General features: G+C 39.0%; 1 protein-coding gene across 1 annotated transcript in view; it reads right to left on the bottom strand.

Moving 5' to 3' along the window:
• Positions 1 to 18559, bottom strand: part of LOC122803519 (stomatin-like) — a 219763-nt gene that overhangs the window by 86670 nt on the left and 114534 nt on the right. The window contains exon 4 of the mRNA XM_044073163.1: positions 104 to 186. Coding sequence (XP_043929098.1) covers positions 104 to 186 — 83 coding nt within the window. The remainder of the gene's footprint in view (positions 1 to 103; positions 187 to 18559) is intronic.

Genomic DNA, 18559 nt, shown 5'->3' with positions numbered 1-18559 from the left:
AAAAATAAATCCAGCAAATTATTCATTTACTATATGGCTTTTAAATATGTTTGTAACCAGTCAAAATTTCAATAGTTAAGAGAATACAATTAAAACTCATTACCTCTTGCGGAGGAATATCAAAAGTAACTGTTCTTAAATCAACTTTCACAAAACTGTCTGTACATGGGAGGACAAAGAATAGACCTGAAGAGAGAAAAAAAATAATTTTGAATTATTTTTGTATGTAACAGATCATTTTTAAGCAAAGCATGATGTCATTCATATGGCGTTCTATACCTAAGAAAAATGAAAAACAAACCTTAAATCTTTAAGGCTATAGTGAACTTTATGACTAAATAATTTCTATTTATAACTAAATAATTAAATTATTATTTAAAATAATTATAGTTGGGGGAGAGACTCATCTGATGCTCTATTACGTGGTCTTGGAGTGTCTGGCAATGAAAGAGTACAATTCAGTGAGGCACTACCTGAACAGTAGAGCTTTAAAAGGGAAGTCAAGTTATTCTAACAGGTATTAGAACTAATACCCAACACTAACTTATTTCTAACTCAGTTAAAACATCCCCAATATGTGTTTGGATCCATAAGTGTATTAAATAGTCATTTAAAATTAAAACAATAGATCTCTTTTATAACCAACATAGTTTCTTTTCTGACGTACTTCCTCTTACAATTGTATTATTGCAATTGTCAGAACTGTGATGTATTGGGAAATTGTAACTATGTATATATAAAATGTGTATAACTAATGTTCAGTGATTCCTAGATCACCTGTTTGTTAACTCTAACTACTTTTAACATAAGAAATTTTGATTCTTGTGTGTCTGATCCTAAATCTTTTCTCTTTAGGACTCTTTGTGCTTAGTCAGACTAAAAAAAAAAAATTCAATCCTTTAGTGTAAATACATGGGAAGACGTCAGACAGTATTCTTTGAGTTCCTGGGTAGTGAAAAGAAGGATTTTATAGCATAACATGTAGAACATTCCTATGTGTAATTTCTGTGGCTTATCGTGTCACTGGATTTATGCCTTGAGGGCACAGATTGTATGAGGTCAGGGTGTTATTATTTTGTATGTGCATCAAAACATTTTTTCAGCTGTCTGTGCATATCTGTTCATTTTGTATGTGTGTTGTGTTGTTTTGTTTGGTGTTGGATTAACTTGTGACTAATGCCTCCTACATGCTGCCTGAATATAATATCAGTGAGTGTGGGATCCCTTCTGCATGTCTGCTTCTACTAGTGTGGTACCTTGTGTATGCAGTTTTGACTGCAGAGCCCTGCTGTAAGTTCCATTGGGTTTCTTGCTGTTATGGCATTGTAGTGTGCTTATTTTATCAGTGGTGTCTGTGCTTTGCTAAATCTTTGTGTCACAGTTTTTGGGAAATGTTGCACTGTTTTAGATAGTGAAAGGGCTTGTATTTCCTGCTTAGTGGAACCTTTGGACTCCCAAGATGTTTGGCATTTTCTATTCTGGAACTCAACAAAAACTGCATGTATGTGCTTTATGTTTTATTACATGTGTGGTATTTCACATGCCAAGCAGTTTGTACTCATTGGACTGTGACTGATGACCTTGTACTTTCTGCAAGTTGCAATTCAGGAAATGGCCATGCTACTCTTTTTTTTATGTTTTGTACAGCAAACACAGAGTTGAATAAATTGATTCAAAGTTCTCTCTTACATCATTATAGGTGGAATTAAGGGTTTGTTTTGTTTTATTTATTTTATTTTACATTTTGTTGACTGGGAGTGTCCGGCTGAGCTATTGCCCTTTCTCAGAGGCCCGGGGAGAAAAGCTCCAAAGATATACAATATAATAAAAATAGCAATACAGATAATATTTCAATAAAAATAGCAATAGAGAATTTTGGTAGTTAAAATATGTAGGTTATATATACATACATGTGTATTGTTGACAGAAAAAACAGTACTATAAACAAAAAGGAGAATGTTAAAAAAGTAGAATAAGCTGTATGTTTTGGTTTAAAAAGAGACGTGAGTAAATATAAGGTTTTGTATGCAGAGTAGCAGAAACTTAAAAGGTTACATAAGAATTTTAGGGAGCAGAATACAGAAGAAGCTTTGGAGGTTGCATAGGAAGCATAAGATGAAGTAGTTAAATGGTAAGTTTTTAGTAAGTTAGTTTGACTGTACTATAAAAGGTACGTAATAATCAGGGAGGGTGAGTACAATAGCAGGACCAGTGTTTTTTAAAGTGGTCTTTGGTTGCTAGCTTAAATCATTTGCGGTGAGTCAGTGACCTCTTTTCTAGTGGGAGTTAGGTCCCTGCAATAGAGGGATGGTAGCTTATATAAGTTGTACCCTGTGTTGGATTTGGGTTTATGGATTTTTAGTAGGTCTTGGGTTGAGCTCCGGAGAAGTCTGGTAGGGGAGTAGTGAGAGATGAGAGAAGACAGACTTGGGCAGAAATCAGGCTGATATCGGATGGAGTGTATGACTTGGAGTTGAGATTGTAGGAATAGGTGAGGTAGTTTGGGCCAGTTCAGGTATTTTAGGGAGACACAGTGGTGAGATTTATATGTTTGTTGAGCTGCAAATCTAGCAATTTTGTGGTAGGTTGATTCTAATTTGGTAAGTAGGGAGGAGTTCAGATTTGTGAGTATTTGGGAACAATAGGTTAAGCATGGTAGAAGGTAGGCATGGGTAAAAGAAATCCTAGCTTCAGTAGTTAGGAATTTGTTGTTCCTGTACAGCAGTCCTAGCTTTTGGTGGGTTTTTTGATACAATTGTTAATGTGAAGATCGAATTTTAGTTTGTCGTCAATGGTAATGCCAAGGAGTTTTGTGTTAGTTTCAACTTCTATAGGAGTATTGTTTAGGGACCTTATGAAGAAGGAAAGTTTAATGTGGTTTGCAGATTTAGATAGAAAGACTAGTAATTTTGTTTTCTTAGGGTTGAGGATGAGTTGATTATTAGTGAGTTATGTATCTACTGAGCTGAAAGATGTCTGGGTATTTATTAGAGTTCTAAGGGGGAATTAGCAATAGTTATGACTGTAGAGTCATCTGCGTATTGGACAATGTTAGATTAAGGACAAGAGGAGTGGAGTGAGTTGGTGAAGATATTAGAGGTCCAAGAATGGAACCTTTGGGAACACCAGTTCTTACTGAGAGAGGGGTAGATAGTGCTGAGTCCCATCATACTGACTGCAACCTATCAGAGAGATAGCTAAAGAATCACACAACTGTATCAGGGGAGAAGTTTAGGTCTACAAGTTTACTAAGAAGCAGAGTGTCTGAGACAGTGTCAAAAGCCGATCATCTTTAGCCAGGGCTAAGGTGTTGAGAAATGATAGTAGAGCTGTGGTTGTACTATGTTTGGGACGGAAGCCATGCTGTGTTGGAGTGAGAAGTTTTTCTTGCAAAATGCATAAGTTGTTTGTGTATATATTTCTCAAGGATTTTGGAGAGAGGGGAGGGGATAGCAATAGGTCTGAAATTAGATATTTCTGTGGAGTTACCTTCTTTATGAATAGGAAGAGTGTAAAACTGTTTATAGACAGAGGGAACTTTAGACTCAGAGATGGAGCGATTGATTAGTGTGGATACAGGCATAGCATGTGAGTGTCGAGCAATCCGGAGAAAGTAAGAAGGAATATTGTCTGCTGATACAGAGCATGGTTTGAGCTTTGAGAGTAAAGTTCTGATATATTCAGTGGAGACAGATTTGAGAGAGAAGGAGTTTACTGAGATAGTGGTTGAGGGGTGTATAGGGAGGTTTGAAGTGTTGTTGTTTGAGAGGTTGGTGTTAATAGTTTGGAAATGGATTCAATAAAGTAGGTGTTGAAGGTATTAGCAGTTTCTTCAGGTGTCTTGTCAGGACATGGGTTTGGTGAAATTGGGTTACCTGGATGTAGCATTTGGTTTTTAGCATTCCAGAATTTTTTTTGATCAGATTTTAATGTTTTGGGGGGATTATAATAAAAGTCTTTTTTGTCTTTGTTGATTAGTTTTTTTTGTCTGATTTCTAAGTTCTTTATATGTTAGGAGGTCAGCTGGAAGTTTGGCTTGTATCAATGTTTTTTATGCCCTGTCTCTGGATTTCATTAGGGTATGGGTGGTTTTAGTTAGCCAGGGTGAAATATTTGCCTTTAATTGAACTTTTCTCAGTGGGGCTAGAGAATTTAAAATATAGGAAAGTTGATTTGAAGGCATTTACTGCTTCACTGAGTGGGAGCTGAGTAAGGAAATTCAAGTTAATTCTAGAGAGGAGGGTTTTAAAAGTGTCTGGGTTAAAGGTTGAAAGTTTGCAGCAGGTGATAAGCCGGTGTGGTTTGGGGAGGTGGATGATGTATTGTAGCACTTTTATAGGTGAGTGGTTGCTCAGGGCATCAGGTAGAGTTTCAGGGTTATGGTATTTGCTGGGGTTAGAAAACAAGTATCTAATCTATCAAGGAGCTTGAAGAATGAGAGTTATTAGTATGGGTAGGTTTGGAGATTAGTTGTGTAAATCCATGGAGGTTCATATGTTGTGGAGGGTTTGGATTATTAATATTATGCCTAAGAAGGATAGTTTCATTAGGGAAATTTAGGGAGAGATATGACAGCATATTTTCCATTAAGGGGATGCTGTCCCCTGATGAAATGTATATGGTTACTACTGTGATGGTAGTAAAGTCATTGGTTTTGAGGTTTGCAATTAGTATTTCAGCAGGTGTAAATGAGGGAATTGGTTCTTTAGGAAGGGAGAAAGTGAGGTAGTTAGAGTAAACTAAAGCAACACCTTTACCTTTTTTCTTTAAGCGATCTTGGTGAAGTATATTATAACCTGGAGGAAGAATGTCTTTATCTTGGTTTTGAGGTTTAAGCCAAGTTTCTGTGACAGAGATAATGTCTGGGGTATAAATAGATACCCAAGCATGAAACTGTCTTAGTTTGTTGAGCATACTTTGAGTATTGATAGAATAGAAGGAGATTTTCTTTTTTGGTATGGATGGTTGATTAGAATTGGGGGTGATATTTTGTTTGGTTTTAGGAATAGTGGTAGGACCAGGGTTTGGGTGTATATGACAACAGCAGAGTCATTGGGAAGTCATAAGCTTTCATTTTTTTGTGGGTAGTTGTGAAAAGTATTTTGTTTTATACTTATGTACTATGGTTGTAAGGAGGAGTTTTTATTTTAGGGAGTAGTATATTCATTGGAAGGATAGATGCAGAGATGAGTATGGGTTGCTGAGGGTAAGAAAAGCAGCTTTGGTGAGAGTAGGTGGGGGCTTTATGTAGAGTGGTTAAGAGTGTGTGAAGTGATGTTATTCAATGTAGGAGGAGCAGTGCAGGTAGAAGTATGACAGGAATGATTAAGTCTGGCATGTTTGAAGAGGAGAGGGCTTTAATAGGGTGAGTTGGTTGAGAGTTTGGGGAGGAGTTGTAAGGTAGGGAGAAAGTTTGTAGTGGGTGTTAGCTTGTGTAACAGGAAGGGGAGGAGTGTGATGGTTGGGCGGAACCTGTGGTTAAATATAAAATAAATTATATTGGGGGTGGGTGGGAATAGAGGTGGGAGCAGGGCTAAACCTGGGACAAAGTAAAAAAAAATCAGCCAGTACAATCCAATGTCTGGGGAAGGTAAACAGACAGATATAAGGGCAATTAGACAAGCTTTATTGTTCTTTAAAAACAGGGAGCTGCAGTTCACTGAGAAGTAGGAAAATAATGTAGTTATGCCAGGGGTTTTAGAAAGGGACATGCAGTGAATTAGGAGTCAATAGAGTACTATTTAAAAAGGAATGGAATATGGTATATGCAAGTACACTACTGGGGATTCCTATGAAGCAAGGGCAGAAAAACTAAGTCAAAAGATGGTGCCTTTCTATATCAGGTTTTTTTATTCCTCTGTAATTAAGCAGGAGTGGGAGGGAGGTGTGCAGGTTCAAGGTGGGGGAGGAAGAGAGACACAAAGTAATACAAGGTTGTGAGCCAGAAATAGTGGATTAGGCCAGCTGCTAAGAAGACAATCAGGGGAAACCAACTCAGTCAACTCCAGGTCAGTGTAGTGCAGTATCTTCCCAATAACTATAAATCTTGTGCTACTAATCTAGTACAGTGTGATGAAAAGGAACACCACTTCTATAGAGAAAAACAATTGAAGTATGGGCTGCAGGCACATATGTCAACCTTTTCCAAGAGAAAAATGTAGTTTTAAGTAGTTCGACTAGGAGTTCAATTGGAAGAGAAAACAATAGGGGGGCAGTACTGTGCATGCTTACAGTAAACAGTGACAGCAAAAAGTCTTCAGTTTAGAGGACAGATTAAATACAACTCTAACATATACTAGTGTAGCTGAAAGCACTTTAGTGTTCCACCAATGAAGGGTCTCACAGTGCAGGACAACCAGACAACCTTTGGTTTATTGGAGGTTGGCCAAGACACAGAATAAAACTTTTGCTGAGGGGACCTAGTGTAGCTGAAAGCACTTTAGTGTTCCACTGACGCAGGGTCTCACAGTGCAGGGCAACCAGACAGCCTTTGGTTTATTGGAGGTTGGCCAAGACACAGAATAAGATTTCTGCTGGGGGGACTGGAAATAAAAATAAAAAGTAGGTAAATATTAGATCTGAAGTTTTACATCACTGATTACCAAATAACTATGATAGAAGATGCAGGTAAGGAGCAGCATACCTTGTAAGAAACAGCCCAATTCTATGAGCAACACAAAATGCAAGGATAGCAGAGGAAAAAAAACAAAAGGTAACTGCAGCTGATGCCAAGATATTTAAGCAAAAACCAATGACGTGGTGTGATATAGTGAAGATTTACCCACGGTTGGTGTGGTTTAATCATGAGGGTGAAGCCAGAGTGATTAAATAAAGCCAACAATGGGTAAATTTCAATATACCACAAACACGGAGTCGGTTATTGCTATTATACAATGACATTATTTAAGAAAAAAATATTTACTTTTCTTAAATAATGTCTTTGTAAAACAGTGTCATACTGTTCTTCCATGGCTGGTGGTATCCTGCTGCCTTGTTTTGATGTACTGCGCATGCGTATGGGACTTGCATTCCTATGTATACCCAGTACATCAATGCTTTGAAAAGGAAGCAACAGAGAAAAGAAAGTCTCCTTTGCTCCGTTTTTGTTTTGTTTGTTTTTTTATTAAAAAAAAAAAGTTTTGGCTACATTAGGGATAGGAGAGAGAGACAGAATGGAGGAAATGCCAAGAAAATCAGGCACATGTCTTTAGTTTTAAATAACATACTTGATTTTCTTTGTATTTCCTCCATGCTGCCTCTCTGGTATGTCCTTAGTCTGGACTATATATTTTTTTTATTTTTTTTGTAAAAAAAAAATAATAATAATAATAAAAGTTATGGAATATACAAATGGAAAGATGTGCGGCTGACTGGACCTTTCTCCGTTGGTATATTCTGGGATTTACAAAGGGCACGCTGATTGGGCTGACCAATCAGCATGCTCGTTTTCGATTAATGGCCAGTCATTGTATAATATAACATACACTGCACTATTATGTATTGTTATAAAGGTCATAAAGAGAAAACAGTAACTACTAAGATGCTACACACAATTTAGCATTCTCCACTAAAAGTCAGGAATAACAGTGGTATGTTACAGAAACATAAGTAACTACTGAGATGTTACACACAATTTAGAATTGTCCAACTAAAAGCCAGAAATAACAGTGATGTTATGTAGAAACACAGAGTCACTTTTATCCCTCGGAGGTTACAGCAAGTTCTACTCTAATTGCCAAACAAGTTACTGATCTAAAATTACACATACCAGGTGACAGTATTCACATTAGTAAATAAAGCAGCGTTTTACCTGTTATTTAAAGCCATAATACACTATTGGCACAACAAAAATACTCATATGCAGGGCAAATAGAGTAAAGCAAAGAAAACAAAAACGCTTTTGAAATACAAGTTCAGAAAAGAAGAGAGCAAATAGAGCTGTTACCAACCAAAATATGCATAAAAAATACCATGTGTGAAACTTCACAAAAACAGCAATAAGAATCCCAAACAAAAACAATACCAGGTAATGTTTACATGCGAGCACACTACTGGGGATTCCTATGAAGCAAGGCAGAGAAGCTAAGTCAAAAGATGGTGCCTTTCTACAGCAGGTTTTTTGATTCCTCTGTAATTAAACAGGAGTGGGAGGGAGGTCTGCAGGTTCAAGGTGGGGGAGGGAGAGAGCATTTAATTTTGAAACTCTAGCTCTGTGGAAAATCAAATAATGATGTGAACACATCAAGGCCCGTAATTCTAAAATTTCTAGCATAGAAACTTAACACCAACAGATGGCAGCAGTTCACAAGTCTGCAGTATTAACTATTCTAGCATTAATTTCATATCTCACAATACTGACACATTTTACTTTGATGTTTTAAATACAAAATGCTGCTGTGGAAAAGCTTAGCTATTTTATGGAATTAGTGAGGAAGGCAGAAATAAGCATGCTGACAATGTATGACTTAATGCTGGCATGAGATTTTGCTTCTTTTATTATCTGCATTATGGTACAGTTCTGAGTAAGGTACTTATACCCGTAACATTTAGGTTTACCCATCTCACATGCTTTCCTTTCCAAGCCAGAATTTTCATCATCTGTTCCCTTACCCTTAAGAAGGCCTATGCTGATCTTGTTGCATGGAAGCTGGGTTGTTGCCTGAGACACTCCTATAGAACCAGCACTGCTAGAATCTGTCTTCTGGTTTTTTTGGGGGTTTTTTTTTGTCACTTCTGGTCTTCATAACAAATTGTGATTATAAAAAGCTATTTTAAAGCTAACAATGTAATTGTGCAAAAGGCTAATAAAATAGTTGAAATTACATATGACATTGTTAAGTGGGTGGAGGAGGTCTTTCATGGCAGGGCTAGCCATCCAGTGGCACAAATCTTGGCTCTACATGATTGTCACTGGTGAAGTGTTACCACAACCTCATGTGCAAAAATGGGAAGAAGGGTTGTGGATAGATGGCTGAGGATAGCTTTACTGTTACAGTGATTTTTTGAAAATTAATCCATTAGCAGCAAATAAGTAAATCAAACAATATATACAAATATAATGTTATTCATGTCAAAGCTTGGGTTAGCACTTTCATGCAATTGTATATTGTCAGTCAAAAAATGTTTATTACAACACAACCCTCTTATATATACTCTGTTTAGTGATGCCTTGCAATAATTATTCAATCATCATTTATGCTTCTAAGGCCTGGCTTTTACAACAGTTTCCAAGAAAAAATTCATACATAGTCTTTTAACTCTAAGTTAATATCACCACCATTTCATGTGAACAAAATATCTCTAAAACCAAGATCTTGAAATCCATAAATTTAATATTCATTTCTGCTTATAAAATGCATTATCACAGTTCTTTTTAGGATATGTAAGATAGTTTATTTTAGCTGATGAAATGCACCTGCATGAAAGCTATAATCAAGCTTTTTTGTATAAATGGTTATATTTAACTATATTTATTATGCTGATGACCATTTTAATAATATTTCATTCATGGTTTTAAGTGTATTGTATTTTGTGGTGGTGTTACAGTGACCACTATTCAAAGGGTTGTTGTTAAGTACCTTATGGATAGCCGTACTTATGCATATCGATACTATCTTCATCAGAGAGTATAACTGCAACAAATTATAGCATTGGAATAATTTCCCAAGCACTGTTAGCATACTCCTGGGATGTGCACAGTTACAGAATTCCCTCTTACACATCACAGACAAATCATGTCCTACCTCTGGTGTATACTTTCATCTTGGAGTGTGTTGTGAAAGTGTGTACAGTAGAACATGCGGCAGCTTCTAAACTGTGCTGTGCACAATCCTATCTGAAATGTGCTGCAGACATATGTCCAGTCCTAGGGGAGCATGCTGCAGATGCACCTCCAGTCCCAGGGGAGCATGCTGCAGATGTACCTCCAGTCCCAGGGGAGTGTGCTGCAGATGTACTTCCAGTCCCGGGCAGTGTGCTGCAGATGTACTGCCAGTCCCAGGGGAGTGTGCTCCAGATGTCTCTCCAGTAACAGGGGCATGTGCTACAGATGTACCCCCAGTCCCAGGGGAGTGTGATGTAGATGTACCTCCAGTCCCAGGGGAGTGTGCTGTAGAGGCACCTCCAGTCCCAGGGGAGTGTGCTGCAGAGGTACCTCCAGTCCCAGGGTAGTGTGCTGCAGATGTACCTCCAATCCCAGTGGAGTGTGCTGCAGATGTACCTCCAGTCCCAGGGGAATGTGCTGCAGATGTACCTCCAGTCCCAGGGGAGTGTGCTGCAGATGTACCTTCAGACCCAGGGGAGTGTGCTGCAGATGTACCTCCAGTCCCAGGAGAGTGCACTCTTATTACTCTGAAATCATTCTGCCTGAGTTAGCAGAAACTGCAATGACTTTCCATGAAAGGTATCTGAGAGTTTAAAGTGAGGTAAAGTCAACTTTCCAGCACAAAGTTCAAATTCCACCAAAGAGAAATATTCCTTTATGAAGGTCTGTTCTACATGTAAATCCAGGGAAAATCTTTTTTTTTTAAACAAGAAGCATCTTAATAAAATGATCACTTATGACATATGCAATTATACATTTATATAAATGAAAACAAACCATATTGACATATTTTTAGTTGCAACCATTATACATCACTTATAATCTAGCCAATCATTATCACTGAAACATTACATATTATCATTCATATCCTGCCTTCTTCTAAATCTCGTTCTTCCTCCTCCTCCAAAATGTTTTTCTGCATGTATTGTTTCCACAATTCCCATTTTTTCTATGTGATTTGCTCCTATCCATTTCTAAAGAGCTCATTCCAGTTGTTTTATCTCTGTTACTATATTTCCCACTTCTAGTGCAGTTGATTTAGACTTTGATTTCCATTTTCTAGCAATTGCTTTTTTGACAGCCACCATAATTAGACTCAGCAAGGCCTTGCAATATCTAGGCAATTATGATTCTGTATCATAGCTCAAAAAATAATTTCCTTAGTTATTACAATATGCTCATCCAGTATTTCTGATAGAGTAGTCTGCAGGGAATTTTTAAAATCTACCAACTCGTTATCCTCCCAAAAAGATATGTTCTCCATTATCTGTTTCTTCCCCATCACACCTCTAACATTTGCAATCTACTTGAGGAATAATTCTTTGGAGTCTACTTGGGGTATAAAAATACCTATGTAAACACTTCCAAGCAAAGATCCTAAATCTTCTAGACTTTGTTGCATATGTTCCATTTACACTTCATTGTACATCCAATATACATTTGCTGCTTTTTATTTCTTGTATTTTGTATTACTTTATTGCCTTTTTCTATTTTGTATACTGTAATTTGTTTTCTTTACACTGTGTTTTACTTGTATTCTGCCACAGCTCTGTCTCTTGTGAGTCAGACAGAAATTAGAACAGGTCAATTAAGGAGTCACACATAAGTTAGAACAGGTGAGTTAAGGTTAATCATCTGTGAACTGAGGGGGTGGAGCTAGGAACTAAACCTTCTATTTAAGGGGTAAAATAAAACATTTCAAAGCTTTACTGGAAAGGCTCACCCAGACTCTGCCACAGCTTGCTGTGAGGGAAAGGTTAGTTTGCTTTTTATTTCTTATATTTTGTATTACTTTATTGCCTTTTTCTATTTTGTATACTGTAATTTGTTTTCTTTACAGTGTTTTACTTGTATTCTGCTTTTAACTGCATAGTAAACTTGAAAAGAGACCACAGCTCTGTCTCTTGTGAGTCAGACAGAAATTAGAACAGGTCAATTAAAGAGTCACACATAAGTTAAAACAGGTGAGTTAAGGTTAATCATCTGTGAACTGAGGGTGTGGAGCTAGGAACTAAACCTTCTATTTAAGGGGTAAAATAAAACATTTCAGAGCTTTACTAGAAAGGCTTACCCAGACTCTACCACAGCTTGCTGTGAGGGAAAGGTTAGTTTGCTTTTTATTTCTTGCATTTTGTATTACTTTATTGCCTTTTTCTATTTTGTATACTGTGATTTGTTTTCTTTACACTGTGTTTTACTTGTATTCTGCTTTCAACTGCATATTAAACTTGAAAAGAGACCACAGCTCTGTCTGTTGTGAGTCAGACAGAAATTTTTCCCACCTTACTGTTGTGTTTTTAAATACCACTGTCTTTCTAGTTGCCTGCCCCTTATGTTAATTTGACCATATATCTCATTCCCTCTCTCCTTTCACTGGCTGGTGTGAGTAAGCACAAGATTATCATTTTGTGAAATCACCCCCCTTCAACTACTTAAATATATTTGCCATCTGACTGTATTCAATAGTACCAGAATATAAAAGTGCCCACCCCCTTTCAATCTATCTTGCTCTTTTAAAAATAGTGGCTCTCCACTAAAACTTAACTTTTTAGATAGCTAAAACTTAAGTTACCCACTTTCATATCTAACTGCTTAGTGAACACTGCAGTGTTTAGGATAAACCTTTTTTTTTCATCTTATCTTTAAGCATCTATTGTAAGACAACCAGTTATTGGCGAGCCCACATTCTGCCTCTCAGTAGTCATCTTGGGATTAGTGCTTCTGTTTTCTCCTGTTGATAGAAGGAGTGCAGTTACATTATTTTCTGGAGATTGCTGATCACCAGAAAGCCTAATAACTGCTTTAAAGGTGACAGCTTGGAATCTGTGCTTATATTCTGATCCTGGTGACAGAAGGAGCAGAGTGCATTGATTCCTGACTGTTTCTGGTTGGAGAGTGAGTGTCTGTGCTTAATGGACCTTTTTGGTCTGGTTGCTATTCGAGGCATCTACAAGAGAAAGGCTACAAGCCTACAGACCCTTGCATCATCTGTGAAAAGACTGTGGATCACTAAACAGGCTGTGGCCTCCTTCACTTCTTGGGATTGGTGCTAACATTTTGCTTCTGGTGAGAGAAGAAGCAAATGAGCATTGTATCCCAGCAGAGTGAAGTTGTGGTGAGACCAGCATTAGTAGTAGCCAGGCAGTGGTCATTCATATGACTCCGCTCTTTTCATCATTCTTGACAAGCTAATTCTTTGTTTTCAGTAAGTACTGCTTGATTTGTTTCTAACTTCAGAATAACTGCCTAAATACTTCATCCTTAAATTTTCTAGGCCAACATACTAGTTTTCCCTCAAGTGTTTGGCAGTGCTCTGTACAGACTCAGACACCTTGAGTGACATTTTTCCTGTAAAAGCACAACTGAAATTTCTCCAGCTCCTAGATGCACACAGGACAACTAGTTTGCAGTGACAAGCACTGTTCACATAGTTGCAAACCGGATAATCCTGACAGTGATTGATATTATCACTCCAACTGTCTAACCAATAAAAAAGGGTCTGTTTTTGTTTCCAAGGATATAAACTTTCCTACTGTCTCTTTTACTGGCTTGGTGGATATGGGAATCCTAAGGCAATGTAGAAATTACCTCATGTTTACTGACAATCAGTTAATTCTCAAACAAATTGATATGATATGTGAGAGATGTATTTACACAATGTCACTGAAGGCAAAGCTCTCACATAAAAGCACTCCTAATGTCAATAAGGTTGTCAGTAGTACACATGCTGCACCCATCACGCAAAATTCAAAGCAGACATATGCTGAGGCACTTACATATAACTTTCCTAAACCACGAAGACCTCCTAGATGAAGTACACATGACAAATACCCTCAGCAGTCCCAAATGTACTCTTTCAAAACAATACCTACATCAGCACATAGAGCTACATCTCACGGAGCCTCTACCTCTAAGCCCAAAGGGCAAGCCACAGCACAATCCAACATTCTAGTCATTAGAGATGTCACTGGGAGACACACTGATGTCCCTCTCACCAGGCTGAGTAAGGAGAAAGTTACAGTCAGTTGCTTATCAGGGGCTAGGATCTGTCACATTACACATGCATTCAGGTCACTGGATCACCATTACCAATATGACTGAGTCATAGTCCATGTGGGAGTAAATGACCTGAGACATGCCTCCCTAGACTATATGAAGAGGGCCATCATGGAGCTCTCAGAATATGTGTCTCAGGCTGGTATGAGCCTAGCATTGAGCAGCATTTTACCTTCTCCAAGGATGATGCCACAAAACAAACAAAAGATGGTTGACTTTAATAACTGGCTTAGTTTCTGCTGTCATTTTAAGGGGATGCAATATCTGTCAGCATGGAAAGAGATGGTCAACAGGCCACGCTGCTTTGACAGGGATAGTCTGCACCTCTTCCCTCTAGGCTTTCGGATATTAGCTAAAACATTGTCTTCCTCCATAGTGCCTTTTTTAGGCAATGCCAAACTGAAAGTACTTCCGACATAACAAATCAAAACCAAGAAAATCTGAAGGTATTACTGCACAATGCTAGGAGTCTAAACAAAAAAGTCCACTCCCTAGAAGCTCTCTTTACCCTAGAGAATGCTGTTGTCTGTGCGGTCACTGAGACATGGTTTAAAGCTACAGAGAGCACACCCACAGTGCAAAGTTATAATGCCTTCCACACATTTAGGACAGCTACTTCACAGGCAGTGACTAAAGATGGAGGGGTCTCTATTTACATCAAAAATAAATATACTTCAAGGCTGGTCAAACAGGACAATACACTTGAGCTGATCCATGTTCAAATCACCATAGGTAAAATTGCATACCACTTTCTTGCAAGCTATAGGTCCCCCTCTATTACCCAGGAAACCCATACCATGTATTTAAACTTATTAGACACAGTAATCATTCAACCCAATACCATATTCATGGGTGACTTTAATTACCCCACTATTAATTGGTAATCCTATATGAAACCAAATGTACATGCACAGAGATTCCTGGATTTTGTGAACACAAACTCCCTGGACCAGATAGTCAATACAGGTCAGACCACAAAATGGTCTCCTTTGAAGTAAAAATAAAACCTGGAACCTAGCTAAATCTGGAATATTCAGGAACTATTCTAAGGCTAACCTCCTGCTATTAAGTGAGAACCTGGCAAAATTTCATGTCCCTATAAACCCTGAGAACACTTCTGCCTATGGAGAACTGTTCATAGAAACCCTGTACAAGGATGTTAATAGCTGCATAGAGGCAGCTATACCCACCAGGCAGAAGTATACAGAACTAACTCAAAAAACAACCCAGCCTGGTGGAATCACAAAATCAATTGGCTGTATAACAGGAAGAAGAAAATCATGGCAAAAATTAGAGTTGAAGCACCCAGCAGAATAAAAGCACTCTCATCAAACTAAAACAACTCATAGGACAAATAAAGTCTACCAAAGCCAAATTTGAAGTAGGGTTGGCCTCCCAGGCCAAGGACAACCACAAAACATTCTTCAGCTATGTCTGCAACCTCAAAGGCAATACACAATTGTGTGCAGAGCTCATTGTAAATGGAGCCACCCATACTGAACCAGAAGATATAGCAAACCTCCTGGCTGACAAACTCAGCTCCAACTTTATCCCTCTCTCCCCTCAACCTTCCCTCAGGAAATATCATCAAATATAACTCCCCCTACTATCACTAGGGAACAGGTCCTTGATGCTCTAAGACCAAGAACACTGCATCAATGGGCCCAGAGAATATCCCAGGATGCCTTCCAAATAGCATGAAAGATGACCCATCAGGGCCTCTGGAATTACTATTCAACTGGAGCCTCCAAACAGGCTTTGTGCCTCATGAATGGAGAAAGGCAACAGTTATCCCTCTGCACAAAGGTGGGCTATCTACAGATTCTGGAAACTACATACCCAAAGTCTCACTAGTCTTATATGTAAAGCCATGGAAAGAATTATCATGGAGATGATCAACAGAGATATAGTAAACCTCCAGACACTGGACCCACCCCAGTTTGGTTTCGTCAAGGGCAGATCATGCCTACACAACCTGGTGGACTTCTTCAAGAAGGTCACCAAAGCAATGGATGAGGGCAAAGTTGTTCACACTGCCTACCTTGACCTGGCCAAATAATTTGGCACAATATCCCACACGGGTATTGTTGACAAACTCATGAGGTTAGGTACAAACCCATATGTCACCCGGTGGATAACCAACTGGCTCACAGACAGGACCTGAGAAATTAGAATTGAGGAGTCCATCTTTGCAAAGAGGCCAGTCACAAGTGGAGTCCCTCGGGAATCAGTCCTTGGACATCTCCTTTTTGGCATTTACTTCTCAGTTGTCAAGGCCAATATCAGTGGTCTCTGGCTGACTAAATTTGTAGATGATTGCAAATTAGGAGCTGTCATTGAATCTCACATTGACACAAATGTTCTCCAGGAGGGCCTGACACAGACAAACAACTGGTGTCAGAGCCACAGACTAAAACTAGATGCCAAGAAATGCATAATAGCATCCTTTGGGAAGTCATCCATCCCTGGTAACTATCATATTGACAACACACCCCTTAGAGATGACCCAGTAGTCATGGACTTATTGACACACACTGATAGTAATCTAGCCTTTGATCATCCCTTGTCTACAGCAGTGAGGAAATCATTCCATGTTACGCAACCTATAAACAAAGGTATGGCATCTAAGTCCAAAGAAGCCATTGTTCCACTGTAGTCGGCATTCATCAGACCTATCATTGAGTACAATGCCCCCTTTGGTATGTACCTACTCAGGCATATCCAATGATTGGAACATCCACAGAGGTTCCTCACTAAAAGAATACAGGACATAAGTAATATGTCCTATGCAGACTGCCTCAAGGCCCTATGCCTGTATTCTGCCTCCTACAGGCTTTTGAGGGTAGAGCTATGCCTGGCATACAGGGCATTGTCAGACCCCACTCTGATGGACCTCCTGCATATCCACAAATCTAAAAACACCAGAATTACCCATTCTAAAGACTTAAACCTTGCCAGTGATATAAATATGACCTGCTGGAGAGAGAGGTATATATCCCAGAGACTGCCCCCGTCTATGGAACAGGCTCCCCATCCATGTTAAGCAGAGTTCTTCCTTAAACCAATTCAAGTGCAACTTGAACAATTGGATGGGAAACTGAAAATTCATCCGTAGTTTGGCAGCTATGTCTCTAATGGACAGAGGTAAGCTGTAAATGGTTCATCTCCCAGGCCCATGCTTATCAAGGGTATCAGAACTTGTCAGAGATTTGGGATGCATGGCTAGGTTTAAAAAGGCCCTTGTGGTCATTAGCCTAGTAAACACCTATGAACCTATCAACCTATGTGGGAGACATGCATATATATCCCCCATTGTTTCTTTGTAAATTGCTTATCCAGTCTATCTTCCCAATCCTTTTTAACCTCCTTTGATTGATTCTTATATTTATCATGCAATATTTTATATGCTCTACTAATTATCCCTTTTTTAACAGCAGCTTCTGTTCTAGATTCCACTAAAAACTCTACCAATGCTGGTCTTTCACTTATAATTACCCTATACCCACTAAATAGCTTATAATTGCAAAGTACCTTGCAAAGGTAAGGGAAAACAGCTCTTAAACTTTACAAAAAAAGCACCTAAACAGGCATGTCCAAGGGTCAGCTTCCGGTGATTTCTCCTGCCCACCTGGTGAATCTGGGCATACTGGGGCAATGCAGCAACTGCCTCATGTACACAGACAATCCTCTCCTCCTACCACCCAACACTACAACCTGTGAGAGATGCACTTACATAGCTAAACTGGAAGCAAAGCTCGCTCTGGCCAAGATTGTGCTAGACAGTCAAGAGGAGAAGGTTAACACCTGCACTACACCTCAAGCAACTCATAGCCCTTCAAAACTCACACCATCAACACACACACATAGCAACACTAAACCCACATATACAGAGGCCCTTAACATTAACCTGCCCAAGCAACAAGGACCTCTGAAGCTGAAACGCAAACAAATACCAGTCACAACCAAAGTGACACATAGCTCACAACACCAGTGTGCCACCCAACAACAGCCCCTAAGGCAAGACAATGTACCCAACACTTTAGTCATAGGTCACTCTATAGTCAGGCATACTGATGTCCTACTCACCAGGCTGAACAAGGAGAAAATTACAGTCAACTGCCAGTTGGGTGCCAAGATCCGCCACATAATGCATACACTCAAGTCACTCCACAACAAGTACAAATACGACTCTGTCATTGTCCATGCTGGAGTGAATGACTTGAGGCGTACCTCCCTGGACTACATGAAAAGAGACACGGAAGAGCTCTTGGATCATGTGGCCCAGGCAGGTATGACCCTAGCCCTGAGTAGCATCCTGCCTTCGTCCAGAATGATACCACAGTATAAGGACAAAATGATTGACTTCAACAATTGGCTAAGCTTCTGGTGTCATTCAAAGGGGATCCAGTATTTGCCTGGGAAGACATGATTGACAAACCACGATGCTTTGCCAGAGATGGTCTGCATCTGTCACCCCTGGGATTCAGGTTACTGGCTAAAGCTCTTGCCACCCCTATAGTGCCTTTTTTAGGCAAGGTTCAAAGGATAAAACCACCACCGTAACAGATACAAGCATGCAAAATCTGAAGGTAATGCTACTCAATGCTAGAAGTCTAAACCTCAAAATGCACTCTCTCAAGGCACTCCTAAACATGGAGAACATCAATATCTGTGCAGTAA

The sequence above is a fragment of the Protopterus annectens genome, chromosome 5.part1 (genome assembly GCF_019279795.1).
Source record: "Protopterus annectens isolate FY-2018-M chromosome 5.part1, PAN1.0, whole genome shotgun sequence".
NCBI lineage: Eukaryota > Metazoa > Chordata > Ceratodontiformes > Protopteridae > Protopterus > Protopterus annectens.
This window is presented reverse-complemented; position numbering and strand designations above follow the sequence as displayed.